Below are 23,565 nucleotides of genomic sequence, written 5' to 3' on the forward strand. Positions count from 1 at the left end.
CTGTTAATGTTACCACATACCCTTAGTGCAAAGAAGGCATCTTAGCAAAAAATCTAAGTGTGGTATACTGTTTATAGGAGCCTGGGACCTGTAAGCGCCAACTTTTCTCTGTCATTGGATTGTCCCTCGAGTCTTATACTAGTGGTAGAGGATTGGTGTTGTTTTGGCTGTGGCTTCAATTTAGGAAAGACTAGGAGATTCTACTGGGTCCAGTCAAACTTCTGTGTGGACATAAGTAAATCTGCAGAGAGAAAAAGAGACTTCTGTGACCAGGCATTATAAGAGGATCCAGTCTAAGATATGTCTTTTTAGCTTTTAGAGTAAAGAAGAAGGCAAACCAGGATATGAGAGTTCAGGGCCTAAGAGACCTCTTTGTTGTGTGTTTTCTGAAATCTGCATAGGCTTTGTTCAGAGTAGTTCATATTTTACACAGTTTTACACAGAACACTTAGTGGGGTTTTTTTGTTTTATTTGGTTTTTTTGTTGGTTTTTTTGTTTGTTTTTGGTTTGGTTTGGAGTTTGGATTTTTTTAACTGGGAGTATTACAAAGGATAAATGGACTTGAAACTGACTGACTTAAAATGTCAGGCCCTTGGTTTCACTGCAAATAGGCTATGGTCTCATAGGTACTGAAAGCAAGCCTGTGTTCTCAGAGCACATAGCGTTAGTTCTGAGTTCATCTATGAACAATTGCTTGTGGTTTTCTTCCATCTTTATTGCCACTGTGGTTCCCAGGAATCACAATTTGGGATTTTTGTCATGGGATTAAGAAATACTAAAGTTCTGCATTTAGCGAGATATCTGTTTCCTGTCTTATGCTGTTGTGCAATTAGAGCATAGCAATTAATTTAGGCAGCACTAAATTATACTCTTTAATTCCCATTCATTAAAATCCAGGAACACTTTTAGCATTCTTCAAAACCTTTGTTCACAACCTTGACAGGTGGAAGGATTTTAGAAAGTTCATAAACTTCTTGCTGATTAGTGATAACATTCTGTGGTTTTCCAGCAGCATGGAAAGGTCACTTGAAGGTGAACTTTTTGCTGTCATGCATAATGGATGAGGTGAATCTCTGTATGTAATTACTGTAAACCTAACAGACGAGGTCATGTATTTAGGAAAACAATAAGGTGCTAATGAATGGAAATCAAATTGTGTTTTTCAATACCTTTTAGCTATATTTTCAGAAATATTACAGTTGTAATGCCAATAATTGACTAAAAACAAGAGTTGTTAATCAGTGTTTTGGAATAATAGGGCATGGTCTTAAACGTAACTAAGATGTCGCCCTGTTCTAAGTTCTTCTAAGCCTCTGATGTTTACATTTTTGTAATGGAGTTCTCATGCACTTTTGTGTAAATAATGATTGTTTTTGCATTCCTTTCTGGAGGAGGAGAAATTTGATGGACTTTGATTTGACCAGTGTTGTTGGAGAGGTGGCAGTTTCATCCTCCAATCCAGGGTCACTTTTCCAATTCTATAAATATCAATGTCGAGAAGTAAACTTCCCTTTTTTTTACCTTGGAGGTTCCAGCGTGCGTGTCGTTTTATTTCATGTCCTATTGCGACACTAAGAGGCCTACCAATAACTGCTGACCGCAGCTAATTTGTTGTGATTATTTCTCAAACAGCATAAGTCTGTGTCCTCCTGTGTGACTTGTCTCTGTGCTCAGACAGCAATTGATGTTTGGCTCAAAACCTCTGGATTGCACATGACAGTTTCCTTGCACTCCCCCCAGCATTAACTATTTTACCTTTAGAAACTGAGTAAATTTTTCTCCTTTTGCTGTCTGGAAACTGCATCCTATAAAACAAATAGCATCAGAGGTGCCCTAAGGTATAGGAGAAATACTGTATGATATCACACTAGACAAAAAGGCTTGTGATAAAGAGAGCCAGCCTGTAAGTTTCAGTAAACAAAGCACATGCTTTCTGAATTTATATCCTGTGAGATACCCAGTTGGAGATGTTCACTTCTGGGATAGCAGCTAGCAGGTTTACCAAGAGGGCTGGTATCATCTCCCACTTCCAGAGAATGAGTCCCTGGCACAGTGGGAACTAGCCCTGCCACTAGTCACATTCTAGCCACAGGAATTAGCAGCAGAATATCAGTCTACATATGCCTTGTTATTAAAAGAAGCTTTCTAAGCTGTCAACAGGAAAAGGGAATTATTCATTTTGCCTTCCATTAGTCATAGGTGAGCACCACTTATCTACAGCACGTGCAAGGAAAGTCACATAGGTACAGGAAGGTGCAGTCTGTCCTGGCATTGCAAAGACAAGTTGACTGTCTCTGCCCCTACATAGGCACTTAAGGCAGGAAAGTTGCTGGGAACAGAGTTGTCAAATACAAAATAGAATAAGGTAGTTTCAGGTCTGTAGGAGTGAAGGAAGAACACAGTATGAGCAGAGTGGGATAAGGATGTAAAGGGTCTGCAGCAGTTGGCAAGAAGATGTCATGGAAATCAATTAATGGCCTGGAAAGAGATAGATCTCTGAAGCAATCATGAAGAAGGAGAAAGTAGAAGACAGACTGGAACATGGCACATGAAAAAAGTTCACTCTAGTACCATTGATAAAAGTGGAGTGGTAGAAATGACAGAGTCAAGGTTTGAAGACATAAGAAAAAAATTCCTGCAGTATTCTGAGATCCCAGCACTAGGTTGTGCTTGCTATGAGTGTCAACAAGGTTCTCAAAGTAAAATTGCTAGAAGATGACTGAAAAAAGCTAGTTTCTGGAATTGTTACAGCTTATTGATATGTTTTGTTTCTTTTATAGGGCAATTGGCTATATAATGTCTACACTGTTCTACCCAATCGTCACCTTCTTACTCATTGCAATTTGTATTTCCTACTGGGCTGTGACAGCTGTGTATCCTTCTGTCTGTGTACCTATCTGAAGCAAGTTTTCTGCAAGACTGGATAATTTTCTGCTATTTCACATTAATTAAACCAATATTAAGAGGGCTATTTGGTCACTTAGCACTTACTCTTCTGATGCAGTCTTCTGCACTGCACATCTACATGTGATGCACAAACCAGACAGTGATTTTGTTAGAATTAAAAAAAAACTGGACTAAAAGTCAGGCCAAGGCAGTGGGATTGTACAAAGCCTTGTGTACTGCATAAGGTTGACTCCTGGGGGTGAAAAGGGCCCTCAGTGAAGAGTGAATATGTTCTTTAATGTGCTGTGTGCTCCACAGGCCTGATGTTAATGGTTTCTCAGTTAACTGGAGATGGAATGGGTTATGTACGTCTTGTTCAGAAAAATATGAGAAAGGAGCAAGTGAATATACAGTGTGCTATCTCCTCTGAATTGTCTGACAGCAATCACTGATTGTTTCTCAACAAGGGTTTGGTAGGGATTAAAAAAGGGGAAAACGACTGATTAAAATCCAGCTGTTATTTCATATGCAAAGAGGGTCAGTTGTTGCTGTTCAGGGCAGTGTTAATTCATCCTTATGCTCTGTATCTACTTCTGCCAAAACACAAGAACTAGTGCATAATCTGCCTTGTCAAAGATAGATGTGGAGGAGAGAGGGGGATGGTTTTCAATGTTATGCCCCCCGCCCATTCTGGTCAGGGGTTATTACAGCTCCAGGTATGAGTTTGCAGTCGTTCTTTAAGTAATGAGAGTACTTGGTCTTCTTTGTCAACCCTTCAGCTAGATCTCTGCAGAGCAAGAGCAGTTTTTGTTGCTCAAGAACCACAGTTTTGTGATTCCTCCTTAAAATATTTCATTCAGTTTTCTGGCCACATCAGGAGAACCTGTGTATAAAGTAATGGCTAATCAAACACTGTGCAAGTATGCAAACCTAACTTGTGACCCAGAGGTAAGTGTAACAAATATTTACCTACAGGGAAAGCTATACTAACTGCATTTCTTAATCACTATTAAATGCACTTCTAGTAAAAAATGTGCATGTTTTAAGTAATGAGTCCCCATGTTAAATCTGAAATTATTACCTGATGTTTAGGTAACACTTTTTTATTTTACAGACATAAACTAGTTTTTCTGCTAAACTCTCTTGTAAATGTTAACATTCTAATTTACAGGGTGAGAAAGGAAGAGACAAAAATAAAATTTTATAGGAAAGATGTTCTTGAATTTATGAGGAGTCTGTTTTTGGTCTTCCAAAGGCAGTGCTAAACTTTGAAAGCTGCACCTCAAAGTTGCTCTGGACTAGCCATGATTTGAAGCAGAAGCTTAACTTCTTCTGGCAGAGTAATTACCTTTATGAAGCTCCGAAAATATTTGTCTTGTTTTTTTTTAATTTTGCCTTCAGTCAATTTTTTTTTACTTGGCTGTGCGTTTGAATTTAAGGATTCTTTAAAAACTAGAAATATTTATTAAATGTTGTGCACCAGGGGAAGAATAACCCTATACACCACCAGCACAGGCTGCAGGTCACCTGCTGGAGGGCAGCTTTGTGGAGAAGGGCCTAGGGATCTTGGTGGGCAACAAGCTGTCCCTGAGCCAGCAGTTTGTCCTGGGGGCCAAGAGGTGCTTTGGGAAGAGCATTCCCAGCAGGTCAGGGGGATCCTGTCCCTGTGCCCAGCCCTGGAGGCACCTCTGGCTGCTGTGTCCAGCTCTGTCCCTCAGCACAGCAGGGACAGGAGCTCCTGGAGCTGAGCAAGGGCCTGGAGCATCTCGGTGCCCAGGAAAGGCAGAGGGAGCTGGGGCTGCTCAGCCTGGAGAGGAGCCCCAGCTGAGAGGGGCCTCAGCCCTTGGTGACCCTGTGCACAGGAAGGGTCAGAGCATGAACCAGGCTCTGCTCTGGGGACCCAGCAGTGGGACAAGAGGCAATGAGCAGAGACTGATGCATTAAATTTCATTGTATTGCAGTGGTGATGCACACCCTGCTGATGTCTAAACACTACAAAATAAAGGAATTAGAATTGATCTGGTTTCATTTCATGTCCAAACCAAGCAAATACATGAAATGAACACTAGAAATAGGGAAAAATAATTCAATGTTAAGATTACTCCTTTTTTACATAGTCTGAGATACAGAAACTAAATTGTGACCACATCCGCAGTTTCTATTAAATTGTTTAGCTCCATTTTTCATTTAAATCACAGCAATTTACCTGAACATCCAATTTGGCCTCTAGTTTTCGAGTAATTCCAATTTTGTTTTAATTGAGCAGATTTTCTTTAACAAAGCATTTATATACCTTACAGACAGATTCCTGAAATTCAAATATCATTTATTCAAAATTCAGGGATGTGGTGAACAGCCCTGTTTTCCAATACCTAGTTTGAAATTAAGTCTTTGCAGAAGACTGCATAAATCCTTGATATGAATCCTTAAATATGTAAAGTTACATAGTGTTGCAGTTTTGAATGATGTAATGAAACATCAAGCAGAGTTATGTTATTTGTATTAGCATGCTAAATTTCAGAGGCTATGTATATAGAATTCATTGCTTATGATTGGTTTTTTTTCTTTCTGTTTAGACTTTTAACACAACCAATGTGACTAAATTGTGCCCAGGTGCTCAGTGTACTTTTGCTTTTTATGGAGGAGAAAGTCTGTACCATAAGTACATCTTCATCTTCCAGTTAGCCAATGCCTTTGTCTTTCTCTGGCTGGTGAATTTTGCAATTGCCCTGGGTCAGTGTACCCTTGCTGGTGCCTTTGCCTCTTATTACTGGGCCTATCGAAAACCAGCTGATATTCCACTGTGGCCACTCTTCTCTTCATTTGGACGAGCAATACGGTAAGACTGTGGAGCTGGAAGTGAGCCTTGTCATGTATCTGACAAATACTCTTTTTCCATCTAGGGAAGCCAATCTTAGAATATCAGAAGAAAATAATTAGTCAGCATTATGGTTTAATCTTGGTGGCAGTCAAGACCCCCACAGCCGCCCGCTTGCTCCCCCACAGTGGAGTGGGGGAGAGAATCTGAAGGGTGAAAATGCGAAAGCACATGGGTTGAGATGAAGACAGGTTAATAGGTAAAAGAAAGCTGCATGCACAAGCAAAGCAAAGTAAGGAATTCATTCCCCATTTCCCACAGCCTGGCACGTCCCCAGTACATCAGGGCTTCTTCATGTGTAGCAGTGTCTTGGAATGACAAACTCCATAACTTCAAATGCTCCACTCTTACCTCTCCTTCCACCAGCTGTTACTGCTGAGCACAGCACAGTATGGAGTCATTTGGGGTCAGGTGTCCTGGCCATGTTCCCTCCCAGCTCCTCATGCACCCCCAACCTGCTTATCAGTGGGACAGCGTGAGGAGCAGAGCAGTTCTTGGTGCTGTGCAAGTACTGCTCAACAATGGCTAAAACATGGGTGTGTTGTCATAATTATCATGGTCCGAAATCCAAAGCATAGTGTAGCACAAGCTACTATGAAAAAAACTAACTCTAGTCCATCCAAACAGCACAATTGGGAAGATGTATTTATTAGGTGAAGGCTGTATCCTCTAGCCCTACAGCACCGAGGCTGCTGCAGCTCCCTGCCCCTAGATCCAACCAATTGTAATGCTGAGCAAGTTCTCCCAATAGACACACACACGAAATGCATGTACACAACACTTGTGCGCCAACTGAGACAGACACAGCACTCACAAACACCAACAGCACCAATGGCTTCATCCTGTTTCTCTGTGGTGGATCGGGATGAAGGTCCATTCGTTTTATGTAATTCCCACTAAAGGAACTTCCTTCACTTCTGATTTTATTTGTATATACATACATATATGCATACATATATCCATGTACATAGGCACATGTGTGACATAACAGTCAAATATTTTGTTTCCAGATACCATACAGGTTCGCTGGCATTTGGAGCCTTAATTCTTGCAATTGTCCAGCTTATTAGAGTAATACTGGAATACCTGGATCACAAACTGAAAGGTGAGATTTATTAATCTGCCCTAAGTTGTTAAGACCTTCCTTGCTAAATTGCTTCCTTACTTTCCCAAGCTGTTTTTTAGCAAGGAAAAGAGACTAATGCCACATTATCCATTGTAGTTTCTTTTGAAGCCAGTAAATGTGTGTTCATTTACTCAAGCTGAGTCTATATTTTTGGGAATGTAATGCAAAGTTCAGATGGGATATGAGTCTGATCTCATTGAAAGCTAGTGAGTTAAATTTGGTTGAGAGAGAGTCCATACCTAGAAATTAAAAAATAATGTCAAAATTTAAGGTCTTCTCCTGAATAGCTTTCTACATTCTGAAGACTATTAATGAGTTCTGTGTATGATGTACTCTCTCCTGCTCTTTTCAGGTACTCAGAACTCCTTCACTAGATTCCTACTCTGCTGCCTCCAGTGCTGTTTCTGGTGTTTGGAAAAATTCTTAAAATTTATAAACAGAAATGCCTACATCATGGTATGTGCTGTGTCTGCATATTGTCTCCCCTATCTAGAACATTAAAATATCCCCAAAGCAGTGCTATTTCTCTCAAATAAGCCTTCTTAGCTTACAGATAAGAGAAGTTTGAAATCTTCACATAAATTAACATGCACAGATTTCAGCCTAGGATGTTCTGACTGGAAGGAATTTCGGTGATTGAATGGTACAGTCACAGACTTCTTGTCTCAAAGAAGGTGGCTGTAGTGGGTCCATTACAACCTGTGTTGATCCAATTGATGTTTCAAATTTTTTGCCATCTTGAAGAGGAGGCGTTTTTGACAATCTTCTTTACAGTTCATAAACTGTCTGAGCTGAGAGCTCTTCTAGTATATCTTACCCTGGTGAACACTATTACAGGAAGAAGTAGTTTTGTTCCTAAATAACTTTAGCTGCTTTATTTTATGCAGATTTCTTCTTCAGGGAAAGCAGCATCAGGTCCAAGGAGATAACTACAGGGGTCAGCTCACTTCAGCTCTACAAGTGCCTATTCTTTTCCACTGACTATAAATCTAGTTTAGGTAACTAGCAAAGGGAGAAGAAGCCCTTAAAAAGTACCTTTTTGGCTCTGCTTAGCAAACTAAGTACTTAGTCTATTGCCTGTGAGATCACAAGGAGTGGCATGCTGATTGCCAGGAGATTTGAAGGGGAAAGATGGATAATATTCTGTCCCAGTCTGATGGGAAACATTGAGAAGTAACAGGTGACTAAGGAAAGTGTTTTATGTTCATCTGGGTTTCAAGGCCACATATTAGGGAGAACTGTGCATTATGTGCAGAAAAATCCTGGCATATGAGAAGGTATCCTAATTATTTAAATTACTTAACAGCCACTGTTATTTTACAGATTGCCATATATGGTAAAAACTTCTGCACCTCGGCAAAGGAAGCGTTCTTTTTGCTCATGCGGAATGTGGTGAGGTAAGGGACTACCTCCCCGTCCTTGGAAACGTCAGGAGTTCCTACTCTTGCACTCTGTGGGCACACGTCTTTCCTCTCCCATATCTCCAAATACTAAGATCTGCAGATGGATGGGAGTGGGGTGCTCATCATCTGTCATATGTTTGTTTTTTGAGCTTTGGTCCATTTGGTCTGAGAAAGGGAAAGCAGAAAAACCTGAGTCTTCAGATTCATTCAGAAATCTTATGAGGTGTCAGAGAGTGGAAATAAAGAGGACAGAATACTTTCCTTTCAAAAAGATTGTCTTTAACATAACCAGATACCCTCTGATGCTTGCAAATTTCATGGCCCTTTTTTCCACTACTAAGCATGTTGCCAAACTCCTTGTTCTCATCAGTACTTTCCTTCAGTGCTCCTGGCTCCTCCTTTGCTACTGTAAGATCAAAATGTAATAGGAGAATAACTTAGGAGCAGGCCATATTGATGCAATACAACACAATCTAATTACCAAGCAAGAGACTCAGTAAAACTGGTTAGGTAGTTTAAAAGCATTAAGTGAAGGACTGGAGGAGGAGGGAAATGAAGGCGAAGGCTGAAAGAAGAAAGTGGAAATGAGGCTTAAGAAGGGGAAAGGACTGGAGCTGGGAGATGGAATATATATATATATATATATATATATATATATTCATTGTGTTACCCTGCACTAGTATCAGGACAGTGATGTCCATACTGAGTAATGCCTGTGCAATAGAAGAGAGAAGCTGCCTTCATTTCCTTACAAAATACCACCTCTCTGCCCTTTATGATTTTGCTCTTAATCAGTAAGAACAATAGTTAAATGCTAGACATATAATTCTGGTTTTTCAATAAAGATGTTTTTATCTTGTGTATTTTGCTAAATCTGAAGTCTGACAGGTTAATGATGATTTGTCTTTTCAGTAGTTCTTAATGTTTATTTTTCGCAGTAGTCAGTACTGTGTATTACCTCATCCATAACTGTGATATGGCCTTCAGTGCTGTCAAGAGGTTGATGATACAAAGTTAATTTTTCATCCCATTATTTATCTGCAGTTTAGGATAAGACAGGCTGGCAGAACATTGAGCAGAAACTCCCTGCTGTGCTTCAATAAGAGCTGCAGATTTATTGTCAGCTTTTCTGTCTACCTTCATTCATCTGTTATTATCTTCCTGCTTTGAAGTTTCCTGCTTTCTATGTTGTACCATGATATCTTAAAATAGTAGATTTGGCATATTATGAGGTCATGAAAGATGGCCAGATAGGACCAAGTGAAAAGGAGGCCTACCAGCAACCTGCATAAATATGGCTTTTTGTTTTGATGTGTACTTTTCCTATTCTGGCCTGGCTTATTTGTGCCCCTAGAAGTAAGGCTGAAATAATAATATTTTGAAGTTTTGGGTTGGTTGATTTTTTTTTAAACCAACTTGAGGAAAAAATAGTCTTCACATCAGTCCTGTAGAAGCATTGCTACATTAAGGTCGTGCCCAACAAAGGCTCAGTGCTTTTTTGCCTCCTGAGATTCTGCTGTGGCAACACCTGTCTCAGCACTGCCTGTCTGTGGTGCTGTGTTGTCAGCCTGTAAAACCAGCAGAAGACAGCTTCTGGTCATGTTTTGCAATTATCCATAGATTTAAGGAGAAACAATACAAATGTCTGGTTTGTGATGATTATGTCTCATTTGTCCTTTGCTAAACAGGGTTGCAGTTCTGGACAAAGTTACAGACTTCCTTCTATTTCTGGGGAAAATCCTTGTTGCAGGTGGTGTAGGTAAGCTGGTTATTTGTTTTCTAAATGGTATGCTTTATTTTCTGGTACCGACAAGCAAGTCTGCCACATTCATATGTGCTTAGTTAGCCGCTGGAGGTTCTCATTGGTCTGACTGTTTGGAAATCTGTTTCTGTGTTTCTAGGATTTGCTAGATTGATCTAAAACCATTTTTTCCCTTTTTCCCCCCTGTCCAGCACTTGGTTTGCCTTGACAGTGTCTTTTCCATAATTGCTTTTACAGCTTTTGAATGTGTGGCTGGTGCAAGGACTTCTGCAGCCACAGCATCATAGTTGAATCAAAATTGCAAATGAGATTCACCTGCTAACAGACAATTGCCTGTAAATGTGGTGGCAAAGGTCTGCAGGAATGGACCTGAAGCTTTGCTGTATTTGAGCCTCTTATATCTATAAGCTATAGTAAAAGAAATAGGGTATTTCTAGCATCCTTGTAGGGTTTTCCTTTTTATCAGTAGATATCAAGTAGATTATTCAATTGAGTAGTTATCAAGTAGACTATTCATAGTTTTCTGTGACAGAAAAGTGTTTTTCTATTTTTTAAATGGAGCGCTTTCAGAAATTTGGGTTCGCAGTGTTCTGTTGTGGTTTTTCCAAATAGTCACAGCAGTTTCAAGAACCTATTTTACAAATAGCCATATTTTGCATTCTGTATGCTTTCAAAGTTAACTAATTAATTATATTTTAATCAAAAGTAAAACTAGTACCAAGAGCTGATATAAAGTATTTTGTCATCACTGTAGAATTACAGTATTTATTAATTTTGCTGTTAAATTCAGTAGAATGGTGAAACAAAGCAACTCATTAAAGTCTTTCTGGGCCCATTAATATCTTTATGGTAATTGATTAATTTACATATCTCTTCTGTTAAATAATTAGTATTGAAGAATGTATTGTTTACAAACTTCTACTGAAACCAGCCTTGGATCTGTTGTCTGTCTTATTCATTGTTTACATCCTGGGAAATCAGAGCTAGCATGGGAATAACTAATTGCCTGTGTTTCTTGCAGGTGTTCTTGCATTCTTTTTCTTCACACAGAGAATACCAGTCTTTGCACAGGAAGTGCCAATGCTAAATTACTACTGGGTACCATTGTTGGTAAGGCAACCATTTAATTTCCTGAATGCTTGGGGCAGTTTGAGGTGCTCAGACTACTCAGGGCATGGTCTGGTAACAGCTCCTTTGAGCAGCATCTCAGTGGCAGGGTATCCACTCAAGAGGGCTGAACTGCTGCACTCCAGTCCTTGGGATCCTTCAGGCAGAAGTGGCACTGCAGGGCTCTGAATCTTCAGAAAAATTATGTTTCACGTCTCCTCAGACTTCCCAGACAGCAAGACACTGATGACAGTATGGCTTCTAATGGAAGGGATTTGTAGTGCATCTCTCTACTTTTGTAGGCCTCCCCTTAAACTTCAGAACATCTCTAGGCTGAGTGGTTCTTGGAGGAGTTCAGGATAATCTTGGCATGTATTCTCCTCAGATGTTGAAATAATTTCAGTTTGGAGCTATTTCCAGCTGGAAAACTAGAAGCTACTACATGTTAGGATGCAGTGTCTTGAACCTGTCATCCTTGTCCACAGCAGTAGTAACCTTTGGTAGAAATACAGAGCTGACATTAAATTCCTCTAAATTTGCGTAGCAGACTAGGCTTCTAACTTGTGCTAATACTTCCACAGTGGTGCTGAAAGAAATTTGGGGGTTTATTGTGGTTTGTTTTTTGTAGACAGTCATCATTGGCTCCTACCTAGTTGCACATGGGTTCTTCAGCGTCTATGCAATGTGTGTTGACACGCTTTTCCTCTGCTTTTGTAAGTACTACATTTTCTTTCAGTAATACCTGCAAGTCATGGAAGGAGGAGTAAAAAATCACCTTATCCATCCTTCTAGACACAGAAGTCTGGTGACATACTAGCAAACTGTATGAAAAATTAGCAGCTTCTTCTTTTCATATTGGCTCTGTGATATGGTCTTCCATGCTTTAGTGTTCAAATTTAATTACTTTAAGAAGTGTAAGGTAGCTTTATGGTTTATGGAAATATCTGGCTTTTGTTTTTCAGATCTTCCTTAAATTTCATTAAGTTTGCTTCTGGGTGCTTTGTGAAGAGCCCTGTACAGTATTGATTTGCTTAAGCGTCTTGACAGTAAAAATATATTCTTTGGTATATAGGTGGTACTTTGTTTTTAGTTTAATAACCCTGAACAAAGTACTATGCTGAATTATCTCAAAGATTCTGTTAAATCCCATGTGAAGCTAACTGTCCCTTGGACTCCCAATGGCAAACAATCATAGGTCCTGTCAAAGAATACTAAAATCACAAAAGAAATCTCTTGTTCTTGAATTAGGATATTATTATAAGAAGCAGGTGTCCTTAGCATGTAGTACCTTCCATGTGCTGTGTATTTCTATAATGAAAGCCATTCTGGTACGTCCAAGTGTATTGCCACGTGGCAGGACACAGGGAGAAGTTAGTTACATGGTAATGATTGTTCTTGCAATTTGCAAATTATTTGATAATACTAAGGGAAATAGTCATAGGCTTCATCTTTCATAAATATACACTATGGATTACTGAAGTGAGGTAAATATGATAATACTGATTCTTTAAACACTCACTTTAACTTCACTTCCACAGAAACTAAGTTTAGCAGGGGTTCTGCAAAACTGGGTTGCCAAAGAATCACGGGAACAAGATCAGTTAGAAAACTCAAAATTGGTATTTAGTTGAGAGCTACATCCTATTTATCTCTTTTTATGGACTTTGGTTCTAAGCAAACATGATCATAGCAGACATAGCACTAATGACACTCAACTTCTACTTTCTGTAGGGAAAAAAGTAATGTCTGCCTTGTTGTTTTAAATCAGATAGAATATTATTAATTCACGGCAGCAAGTTCTCAAATGAACTTTATCTTAGGCAGTGAAAAGTGGTCCAATCTTAGAAAGTGTTTAAATCCATGGCTGTCTTTGTGACGTATTTTCTAGCAAGAGATTTCCAAAATAGCAGAGTTCAGTGAAGGAATGAGAGGAAGGAATTTCTGAAAATTTCTACCTATACTGCGAAACCAAAGATCTGGAGAATAAAAGGGATATATTGCTATCATTAAAAAAGGGCAAGATGTTTGTGTCTCTGCATCATGTAAAACCTCTTGTGGTCTAAGAAGATAGAAATTTTATAACGTCATTCATCAACTTAATAATATAGCTAAATTACCTTGACTGAGTTTCTTTTAATGTTGGGTCTATTGCTCTCTCTTTTTTCAATTCTTTTTGTGTCTCGGTGTGTGTGGTTGTACCACTGTTTCCTTCTTTGACCGGTTTTGCTGTGTAAATTCAGGTGAAGACCTGGAAAGAAATGATGGATCTACAGCAAAACCCTACTTCATGTCAGCTAGCCTCCACCGAATCCTAGGGAAGAAGAAACTAAGCCCTAAGAAGGCAGCGGGATAATGAACACTAAACCTCAACATCAAAAAGTGTCACTTTTAAGCAAAATGTGTATAAAGTAGGCAAAAGTAAAAACTGTAAATGATGCTTCTGGTTAATGGGTGATTCTTTTTTCCTTTTTGCTTATAAAAAAAAAAAGAGCGACATTGGTAACATTTAAGTAGTTTAAATGCTTAAACTAACAGCTGTGAAAACAAGGCCACATTTTAGTTTATAGAGTGCCTATGAAAAGGAAAATGTAAATTTGAAACTTTTATAAGTGTATAATGATGTTTTAATAACTTTTGTAATACAAGTTGCTGCCTTAGATGACAGCAGTTTTGATAATGTTTCTTATAAGTGTATATTTGTAAAAGAAATTCAGGCAGTTTTTTGAAAGCACTAACGTATAACCTAATTAGCCATAAAAAATGATAGTTTGAGACTCCAGTTAACAAGGAGATGGTACTAAATTTGTAAATATGGTGCTATGATTGTATTTTTTTGTACAAGCTGGTTCGCAGCTATTTAAACTGTGATTATACATGCATTAATGATTCCCTACACTGAAAAATGTAGTGATATTTTAATCACATTCACAACTGCATCTTTTAAGACATGATGGTACCCTGCAGATCCCAAAGAAGGTAGTCAGAAAATACTTAAGTTGATACTGCTTAAAGTGAAGTTTTCTGGGAGTTGTGCTTAAAAGATTATATAACTGAGAGAAGGTCCCACTGCAGCTTAAGTGATTTGTGGTTTACACAAATGAGGTTTCATCTGGTACAAGATGGTGAATGTATAATTTTTAGCTGATGTCTAAGAGAGATGCACATGTGTTAATATCCCCCTATCCCTGACGAGTCTCTGATTGCATTCTCTGTTACAAGGAAGTTGAGCTTCACTGAAAGGAAAACTAAATGCAGTTCCTTTTTTTCATTGAATGAAAGTCTTTGCTCTGTGTGTGTGCACAAGGACTTCCATTGCATCTGCCTAGCTTAAAAGGGCTCCTACCAAGCCATTGGAATGACTATGCAGGTGCAGAGGGCCGGGGCTGCACTTCCTGCACGTCTCCATACAGTAAGGTACTAGGACATTGAATTCAAATTTTCTCATGGTACAGAATGAATTATTCAACAACTGAGGGGTGCTCTGAAAGATTTAGTTTGCTTTTTGATTGTTAAATTTGCCCAGTCATTAGTACACCTGTTGGTAGGAAGCACATTAGCATTTGTTGTGGTTTATGACCCTCCCAGTAGTGGAACTTCCACTACCATTAAGTAACAGCTCTGCTGATGGAAAAAGTCTTAACACTGGAGAGTTTATCAAGTCTGTTACTGCCAAGATGGAGCTAAATAGATTTTAATTTATTAGTCTTCTCGGGGAGCCAAGGAGCCACTAGTTTTCATGGATTCCAGTGCATTGAAGAAGTTATTCCAGCACTTTCCAGGAGTGCCATGTGCCACACATTTGCCAGTTCTGTGACAGGAGTTAAGCCCCTGGAAATACCTTTCTAACCTTAGATGTCCATTGGTGTCACAAAAAGGAGTGCAAATTCTTTTCCAGATGATTTGAAGGCAAGTTTTTGGGGAAAGTTTACTGACCATCTCTATCCCAATGAGATTTTGCTCTCTAACTTACACCTCTGGTTTGTGATGTCTGTGATCACTGCAAAGGCAGTAAATACTGTCCTTCATGCCATGGGTCTGGGGTCATGTTGATGCACAAGCGACCACCATCCACACTCTTGCAGTCGTGGGCATGGTAAGATCTTGAAATTCAGTCACCTGAGGTGCAGGTGGGAGTATCCTTGTAAACTTTCTCTTTGGTCCAATGTATGCTGGAGCCCTTTTCCCTGAATCAAAAATGAGGGGTTGAGTTTAGGACTTCAATAATGTAAAATAAAGGCGTATGGTTTCAAGTGTAGCTACTGATTATAGGCACCTTTAGATTTTGGTAACCCCTCTTGAGATACCCTAGAGGATACTTGACTTTTAGAAAGGACTGGGAATTCCCCCTTTGGGAAAAAAAAAGGACTTCTGAGAGATTAAGTTTTTCATTATCATTATCATCATCATCATCATAATTCCTTTCTCATTATGTGCATGGTATGGATTACCCCCCCACCCCGTCCTCCATGATTCTAATATTTTTTGAGAATGAAGTCAGTAACTTTTGGGGGTATGTGTAACCAGTCTGTGATTAAAGAAGCTGTTGGTCTTGTTACAATCCATGTTCTAAAGCTTTTTTTTTTTTTTTTAATACTACTGATTAATTTTCAGCTAAAGAAACTGCATTACATAATCTATATTTCTACTGGACTTGAGTGTCTTACTGAGAGCTCAATTGAAAAAGCATATTTCTGAATATAGCTTGCTTTTTTATCATATGAATGTAACCACAGAGTTTACTAGGAATAAAACATAATAGGAAATAGTATACAGTTATTTGATTAGAAAACTTTTGTAACAAACCTATGCATTTACTAAAGGAATTTCTAAAAGTGAAAGTTTTAAATTGTATTATTATTTATATATGGTAAAAATTATATATATGTATAAATTTGCTCCTCTCACTATTTTGTGAAAGTATTTAGAATGTTACTGATCATCATTTCTGAGAAGAAAATTTAAAAGCCATTTTCTTACAGTGTAATTATGAGAACTGTGACAATACAAAGCAATACTATGTAGATTTTGTAATCAATAAATTCAGTAAGTAGTAATTACTTAATATTGAAATTGGCTTTTTAGAAATAAATTGCTAATAATTAGTCAAAATTATTGCAAATATTTACTTGGGAAAGGTTCACCTAAGATGTTTCAAGACTATCTTATTATAATGGTTCCTAATTAATCCTGTGAGCCAGAGTCAGCGGATGCGCACCACAGAGGAGGTACTAATATTGACATTTTTGGATTTGGACTTTTATTTTGTTGCTTGCTTTAGTATGAAATTAAAAATTCCCTTTTTTACTGTAGAGAGTGGAACACGGTGAACTATGCCATGTGCTTTGCTGCTGAGCTTGCCAGGGCTGGTGCCGCAGTGCCCACAGTGCCACCAGTTGCGCTGGGGCTGCGCTTGCGGTGCTGATGGATGCAGGCGTGGGAGACCCCAGAACCAGCAGGCTCCTGAGCTGCCCAGGGCATGGCAGGGTCAGGGCCATGACTCAGGGTCATGCCAGGCACCTTCTCCCTGGGAGGAGCTGTGGAAAAGCAGGTGGATCTGAAGAAAGACCCTTTTACATGAGTAGGAAAAAAAACATTCTCAAGATCACAAACAAGCAGAATGTAGAAACCAAGACAGTAGAAAACACCTGCTATCACATCCATGTGATCACGTTTGTTTAATTTGGTTTGGATTCATTGTATCTCCCTAAAACACATTGCTGAATGGCTTTCATTTACATGTTTTATACCAAAGTTTTAATGTCAAACCTTCGAATTTTTTAAGAAAAAAAAAACCCCCACAAAAAAAAAAAAAAAAAAAAACAACAACAACAAAACACCACACACACACACACACACACAAAAAACCATCAAAACAAAACAAACAAAAAAACCCCCATGGAAACAAAACACAGAAACAAGAAGATAGGATCATTTCTTCTGATGAGGATTTTTTTTCGTAACAGTATTCAGCAGATTATTCTTGGGTGATCCAAGGATGCTGAATATTCTTTTAAATGTTAGTATTTTATGAAATATTTTACTATTGCATGTTCTGATGTAGAACAGGAAAAATATTTTGGTGGATGCAATGTCAGGCTGATTCTTCAATTGTCAGTAAGCGTTCTTCCACAAGTGGGCTGTCGGAGAAGTGGTTATAAAGAATAAACTGAGTGGTTTTCAGTAACCCAGAATGTCTCCCTTTGACCAGTTGCTCAGCCTGGACAGCTGTATCCTTGCAGACAAAAAGTGCCTTACTGGCTGTTACTTTCCCTGGCTTACATTTTGAAATTCATTTATACTGTGTAGACTACAAAACAGAAAAGGCTAGAGAGGAAAACCAACACTTTATTCCGAATTGATTAACAAAAAATCAACTGTAGTAAGGATGTCAGATGTGTTTGCACTGTGTGATGTAGCACACTGCTGCTGTTGAGAGTTTATGAAAATTGATGGTGTAGTCTGGGAGAAAACAATAGTGCTGCAAATAAATTAAAACAATGCAAGACTGTTCCATTTTTATACAGTAGATTTTAAAAATAGCTTTAATTTGTGGTATAGTGGACATCTGAGTAGGGCCTATTCTGCTTTCTGTTTACAATGATCATGTGTATTGTATCTGTGTAACTGTGGGTAGAACTGGGTTCTTGCTACTTACAACAGAAGGAATAAAGCTAAAAATTACATATAGATTACTGTAATACATCTATTTGTGTGTTTATAAGCATAAGGTTCCTTCTCCATTTCAAGACTGATAACTTCCTATTCTGGAACCATTTTATAAATTGTTCCAAATTTTTAAACTTTTGATACAGGCAATGATTTTTGGGGTAATTTGTACTGCACTGTAAACAATTAGAAAATGAGTGTTTCTTCATGTCCAGGTAGCACTAGTGCTATTAGTATTAAAATTGTCTGTTACTCTATGCTACAAAAGGTCCACATGCATTTGTCCCAAATAATGAGTTTTAAAGCCATAAAAATGGCTCTTAGAGGTTTAAGAAATGAAAGGTAGGTTTCATTAATATGATTCTTGAGATTGTATTGTTTTGTCAAAACCGAATTAACACGAGCATGATGATTTGAGCTCTAAATCCTGTTGCTTCTGCTATGCAGAAATGGAATCCTGTTATTTAAATATCTTTGATAACGGAAGTGCTTAATTCTGTTGTTACTTCACCGTTTCGCAGTTCTTGGGGATTGTTCTAATAAAGATTTCGATATAAGCCGGAGTGCGTCTGCACCGCGCCGGGCGGTACGCGGGGCTGTGCGGGGCGGGCCGGGGCTCTGCCGAGCGGAGCGGGGACGGGGCGGCTCCGGCCGCGCTGGGGCGGAGCGGGACGCGGGGCGCGCTTGGTGCCGAGGGCATGCGGGGCGAGCGCTGCCGCGGAGGAGCAGAGCAGAGGAGGCCCCGGGAGGGGCCGCCGCTCCTGACTGGAGGGGAATTCTGGGGTTTATTTATAACGGACGGAAAATTGTTTGTTACATTTTTTTTTCATTTAAATTTAAATTTTTTAAACAATGTAATAATAAACCATACTGGGTTTTGTCTGAGTCTGAATTGAGATCTTATATGAAGCAAGGTGTATGGCTGAAATGATACCACAGAACTCAGTAGAAATCTTTTTTGGAGTTTCGGACGCTCACAGTCGTCTTTCTGAGAAGTGAAGAAACCATTACTGTACGCCATGAGTTCGCTGAGCATCACGGGCAGATGACCTGTGGCAGATGACTCCCAGTCTGGCCAGGGCCCTGTTGCATAAGTTTATTTCTGGAGGACAAGAAAGGGAAAAGGCCACCACCAAGCCCCATGCAAAAGCTTTTTGGGGATGGGGATGGATTTAAGCAGACATAGCAGCGGAGCACTTATTTCGAGTGGGGAAAAAGGAAGAATTTGGACTCAAGGTTAACGTATGCCTTGTAAGTCATTCCATATGTGGGGAGCCTTGTCTGAAGGTGCTTCTGGCATTCAGCATTCCCTGCAATGAGACCTTGAATTAGCAAAGCAAGTTTTTGAGTTTGCAAAGAAAGCTGGTATGGCTGTGTGTTTGGGGTTCAGTGGCTGAAGAGTGAATACATGCAGACATAGACTCGGTGTATGCCTGGTTGCAGCATATATCATTGAAGGGAAAATGAGTGTGTATGAGGCTTATACTATATGATGCTATTTTTTTCAAGGGTTAAATGCTATCAGTGTTGGTGGGGAGACTGGTTGGTTTGTGCTGTCAAGTCGCTGGCCATGAGTAGCAGTACTTGTTCAGCCCAGGTTCTGTGCCACAAGGGGTGATAGGCAGCTGCTGGAAAGGGAACTTATGACAAAGTTGTGGGTCTGATCCCTGTATGGCCTCTTCGCCTAAGAGCTGGATTTGATGATCTTTGAAGATCCCTTCCAGCTCAGAATATGCTGTGATTCTGTGAAAGCAAATGCTTATGGAGAGGAGAATGACACAGCCTAGGAGGTTTAGATGTGGGCCAGTTCAGTCCAAATTAGACAGTGAAAGGTGAACAAGCACAAGTGATCTTTAGAGGAATGTTGGTGTTCCCTGAGCCCAGGTTAGCAGCTAGACTGACCGAGTCCATGCCACATGGGAAGAGGTACATTACAGTTGCTTGGAAGAGATAAAAGACACTACTGTTCTATGGTAAATATCCATGAAAGTGTATTTACTTTTGTTTCCCTTTTATTTGTCTTGGTTTTTTTTTTTTTCTTTTTTTTAACATTTAATCCAATGCAAATTTGGCAAAACCTGCGTGCATTTTGTTCTGTAAAGCATTGCTGTGAGGCTCAATTTTTTTTCATGCCAGAAAGTAACAATAGCAGTAAAGCATTTTGTAGGTTAAAGAATATTGAGTTCAAGTGATCATGTATAGACTTGAAGAATCTAACATAGTGTCCCCAGACACTGGAAGGTAAATTGTAATATTAAAGTTAATTTAAGGGGATTCTGGAGCATAGAGGACCTTTACTATGTGTCTCATATGTATGTTGTTATTTTGATTAAAATCTGGACATTTAGATTTTTTGAACTGACATCAGTATCTCCTGTTAACACATTCAGCCTGTTGGAACTGACTGCAGCTATTAGTTATGTTGTCCTCCTTCAGAAAATGTCAGGTTTACTAGCAAAATTGCTTTCTTGCCTCTTTAAAAATTTGTTTTCAGACTGATGGGGTTTTTTATCTGACATGGTTTTCTTATTATTCACACTACATTTAAATCTAATGTTGGCTGTATGCCATAGAAACTTTAATCCACATCCAGATTAGTTCAAAGCCTACATGGAGCTTTTTCTCATGTACAAACAATCTGCTCTCCAGTCTTTTCTAGGGATCCTACTTTTGCACAGTTTGTTCTTTTTGGTTAGCCAAGAGGAATGTCATACGGTGCAAGTCTCCCTGGCAGCCCTGGAACATGGACCAGTGACCCATGCCACCACTTGATGGAACGCAGCATGGCTACTCCTTTTCAGTCAGTAGGCTTGTTTTGGGAAACATCTATGTTCTGAGCACCCTGCTCAGGGAAGTGCCCTCTCCGGCACTGGTGCCAGCTGCTCAGGGAGAGGGGAAAAGAGGATGCCTCACTCTGCTCTGGCACCATGACTTGTCATTGTGCTGCAGTTACTCTGGGCCACAGTAACAGTGCAGCGGTGGTATGGTCTGACTGAAATTTCTGCTGAAGAAGGAAATGGTAACGTAACCAACTTGCTACAGTCAAACAGACCCTGGTGATAAATACAGAATGAAAATATTTCTGGTTTTGTCTCAATCAGCATCTGATGTGTACCGTCTTTGCAGTTTGACTTTGCAGAGGAATATTGCTTTTGGTGCATTTTCTGCAATAACCTGGCATGTTCCTTTGCAAATCCACACATCTGCAGATGGCTTAAAGAAGGAAAGGATTGTTTTATGCGGAGCTTCATAATGTAGTTTCTGGTTGCCATCATTTTCAACACATCTGACCAACTCAATTTCCTGTCTTGAATCAACTTTCATTTCATTAAGTCCCAGGTTCTCATTTCTGTTGGTTTGGCTGGGATCTCTGGGCAATCTGTTTTAATTTTAGAGTCTGAAAGAGGCTAAGTTTGGAAAAGCCTCAGTCCTCCCAGGAGAAGGGTCTGTACTTATTTTGGTCCAAATGATAATGTCATAAGGGTTTAGTAGTTATTATTTTACTTTTTGTTTGTTTGCTTTAGTTTACAAAGTTCCACATTTCTTACAGAAATACTGACAATTTGAACAGTCATGACATTGGTATGTTTAAACGCACAAGTGGGCTGCTTTTTGGAGAACACTTTAACAATGGTCCAAAACAGAAAACGAATCAAAGTATAACAGTCAGCTGTAGTGGTTCTGGGTCACCAGAGCTTAAAAAATTGTTGTTAAACTCTTTGTGAGTTTCATATTAGTGGCTCTTGTATTGCGGTGTCAACTTTCTGAACTGATGTAGTGATAAACCTGCACTGGCGTGTTTGAATGTATGAGTGGAGCATGTCTGAGCATCCCAGCCCACCCAGTCACCTGTACAAATTCCTGCAGAGACACTGAAGATCAAAGTGCACATTGAAAGGTAACATTTTTTTGCATTTAACTATGCATAACACAGTTATACACTGCTTTGATCTTAAAATCATATTTTGGCTAAATGCCTGTATCCATATTACCGGAATGCTAGTATTTCTGCTGATTGTTTCTGAAAATAGTAAAAAAAAAGTGGCTGCTGGTGATTCCCACGTTCAGCATATTGCAGCTCACATAGTATTTAAATTATGTTTTTATGATTAATTTACCTGAATGACCTGCTAACATATATTAAAGAAAAGAACTCTTCCCTGTGTAACCTTCTATTAACGGAGTAGCTATCTTAAACATGCAATGGCCTAATTTTAAAATAAGGAAATGTGTATTTTTTTATATACTTGTATACTGTTACTTGTCCTATGTTTCCCCTATTTTGGTAATAGCCTTTGGTTTTGGGAGACTTGCAGCAGAAGACATCTTTCTTCCATGAGATTAACTTGGGAAATAATATTGGTGCAGTTTGTGATAGCAGCTGTTACATCATTCAGAAAGGGGATTGGTTTCTGTTGCAGTATGGCAGAGTTTTTTAAAACTCTGTCAGCCCAACACCAGCTCCTGATGGCTCTGGCACGGGCAAAGGAAGACTCAAAGCTCAGATTCTCTGCTGCAGTCTCCTATTTTTCATGCAGTCTGCGTTTTCCCAGCCCCACCCACAAATATCTCACATAGCTTTTAATAAAAAAAATATCTGCTCATGCACTCAACAGTAGCAAAAGATCGATGCCCCCACTCCCCAATTTCATGGGGAAATAGGAAAATTTCTCCCCCATGTACTTTAATCCTGTTCTGACTTTGGAACTGAACAGAAGGAGGTGTTTCATAAATAAGCTTAAACTTACTTTTGTTTCAGGCAACCCAAAGCTACTCAGTTCTTCAAATAAGACTGAATAATTACTTTTCCTTAAAGGGGCTCAGTGCAAGTGCCCATGTTGCATTTCAAATTTCCATTATTTAGCATTTAACTGGTAAAACTTCAGCATATCAGACAAATGAACAAAAAGTAGTTTGTCTACTGCTACACATGTACTTTAGTAGCGTGCAGATATCTGGAGCTAGCTTAGGTACTGAAAATGGCATCTGGAATTCAGTATCCTACCCAGGGCATTTAACGTAGAAGTTATGTATGCTCAAATAAAATATAAGGCCATTCAAGTTCCACTACAGCCCCAATCTTGAGTGTTTTGTATAAAAAAAATTTTTTAAAAGACAGGATAATAAAAGCCTTAAACCTCTGGAGATTGTTTTGGCTACTCAGATTAGCTCAGACATCTATGAGCAGTACTTAAAACAGTGCCAGCATGTAACTTACGGAGCTTAATTAATTCGGAACTTGCCATCAAAGTTCTACTCACAAGAGCCATCAACAGAGAACACTACCTTTTCCAAATTGAAATAGTTTCACAGAGTAGAGACTAATGCATAGCTGAGAGAGGAAAAAAAAAGGATATGGACACATACACCCTTCCTTCCGATGCAAATAAAGTTTAAGTGAGCAAGGGGAATCTAACTGTTTTAAGTCATTTAAGGAAACTAGTCTTTGAAGACAAAAACCTGTTGAATTTGTAGTAAATTTTATGCATCAAATTAGTATATCAAAACATGCTTTACTAGTAAGTCTTAACATATTAACAGCTCCAAACACCATGGTCTGTAGTACATTTGACTGAATTCCATTCATTCTTCATATACAGTTTGATATTGGTTGGTTAAAATGCCAAACTAGATTTTACTTTTAAAAAGCAGACTATTCAAGTATTGCCTCTTATTTATTGCCCTGCTTAACATAATCACAAGATAAAAACAAGGAGGAAAACAAAAGCTGAAGTAA

At 39.0% G+C, this 23,565-nt stretch overlaps 1 protein-coding gene across 1 annotated transcript in view; it reads left to right on the forward strand.

Moving 5' to 3' along the window:
- Nucleotides 1-13,530, forward strand: part of SLC44A5 (solute carrier family 44 member 5) — a gene marked incomplete at its 5' end in the record, with an annotated part of 61,304 nt that extends 47,774 nt beyond the window's left edge. Inside the window, 10 exons of the mRNA XM_084210999.1 lie at nt 2,781-2,873; nt 3,747-3,834; nt 5,463-5,725; nt 6,775-6,869; nt 7,243-7,346; nt 8,214-8,287; nt 9,982-10,052; nt 11,077-11,165; nt 11,791-11,875; nt 13,403-13,530. Coding sequence (XP_084067125.1) covers nt 2,781-2,873; nt 3,747-3,834; nt 5,463-5,725; nt 6,775-6,869; nt 7,243-7,346; nt 8,214-8,287; nt 9,982-10,052; nt 11,077-11,165; nt 11,791-11,875; nt 13,403-13,515 — 1,075 coding nt within the window. The 3' untranslated portion in view covers nt 13,516-13,530. The remainder of the gene's footprint in view (nt 1-2,780; nt 2,874-3,746; nt 3,835-5,462; nt 5,726-6,774; nt 6,870-7,242; nt 7,347-8,213; nt 8,288-9,981; nt 10,053-11,076; nt 11,166-11,790; nt 11,876-13,402) is intronic.
- Between the last annotated feature and the right edge of the window lie 10,035 nt (nt 13,531-23,565).

The sequence above is a fragment of the Fringilla coelebs genome (genome assembly GCF_963513975.1).
Source record: "Fringilla coelebs genome assembly, chromosome: 9".
Taxonomy (NCBI): Eukaryota; Metazoa; Chordata; class Aves; order Passeriformes; family Fringillidae; genus Fringilla; species Fringilla coelebs.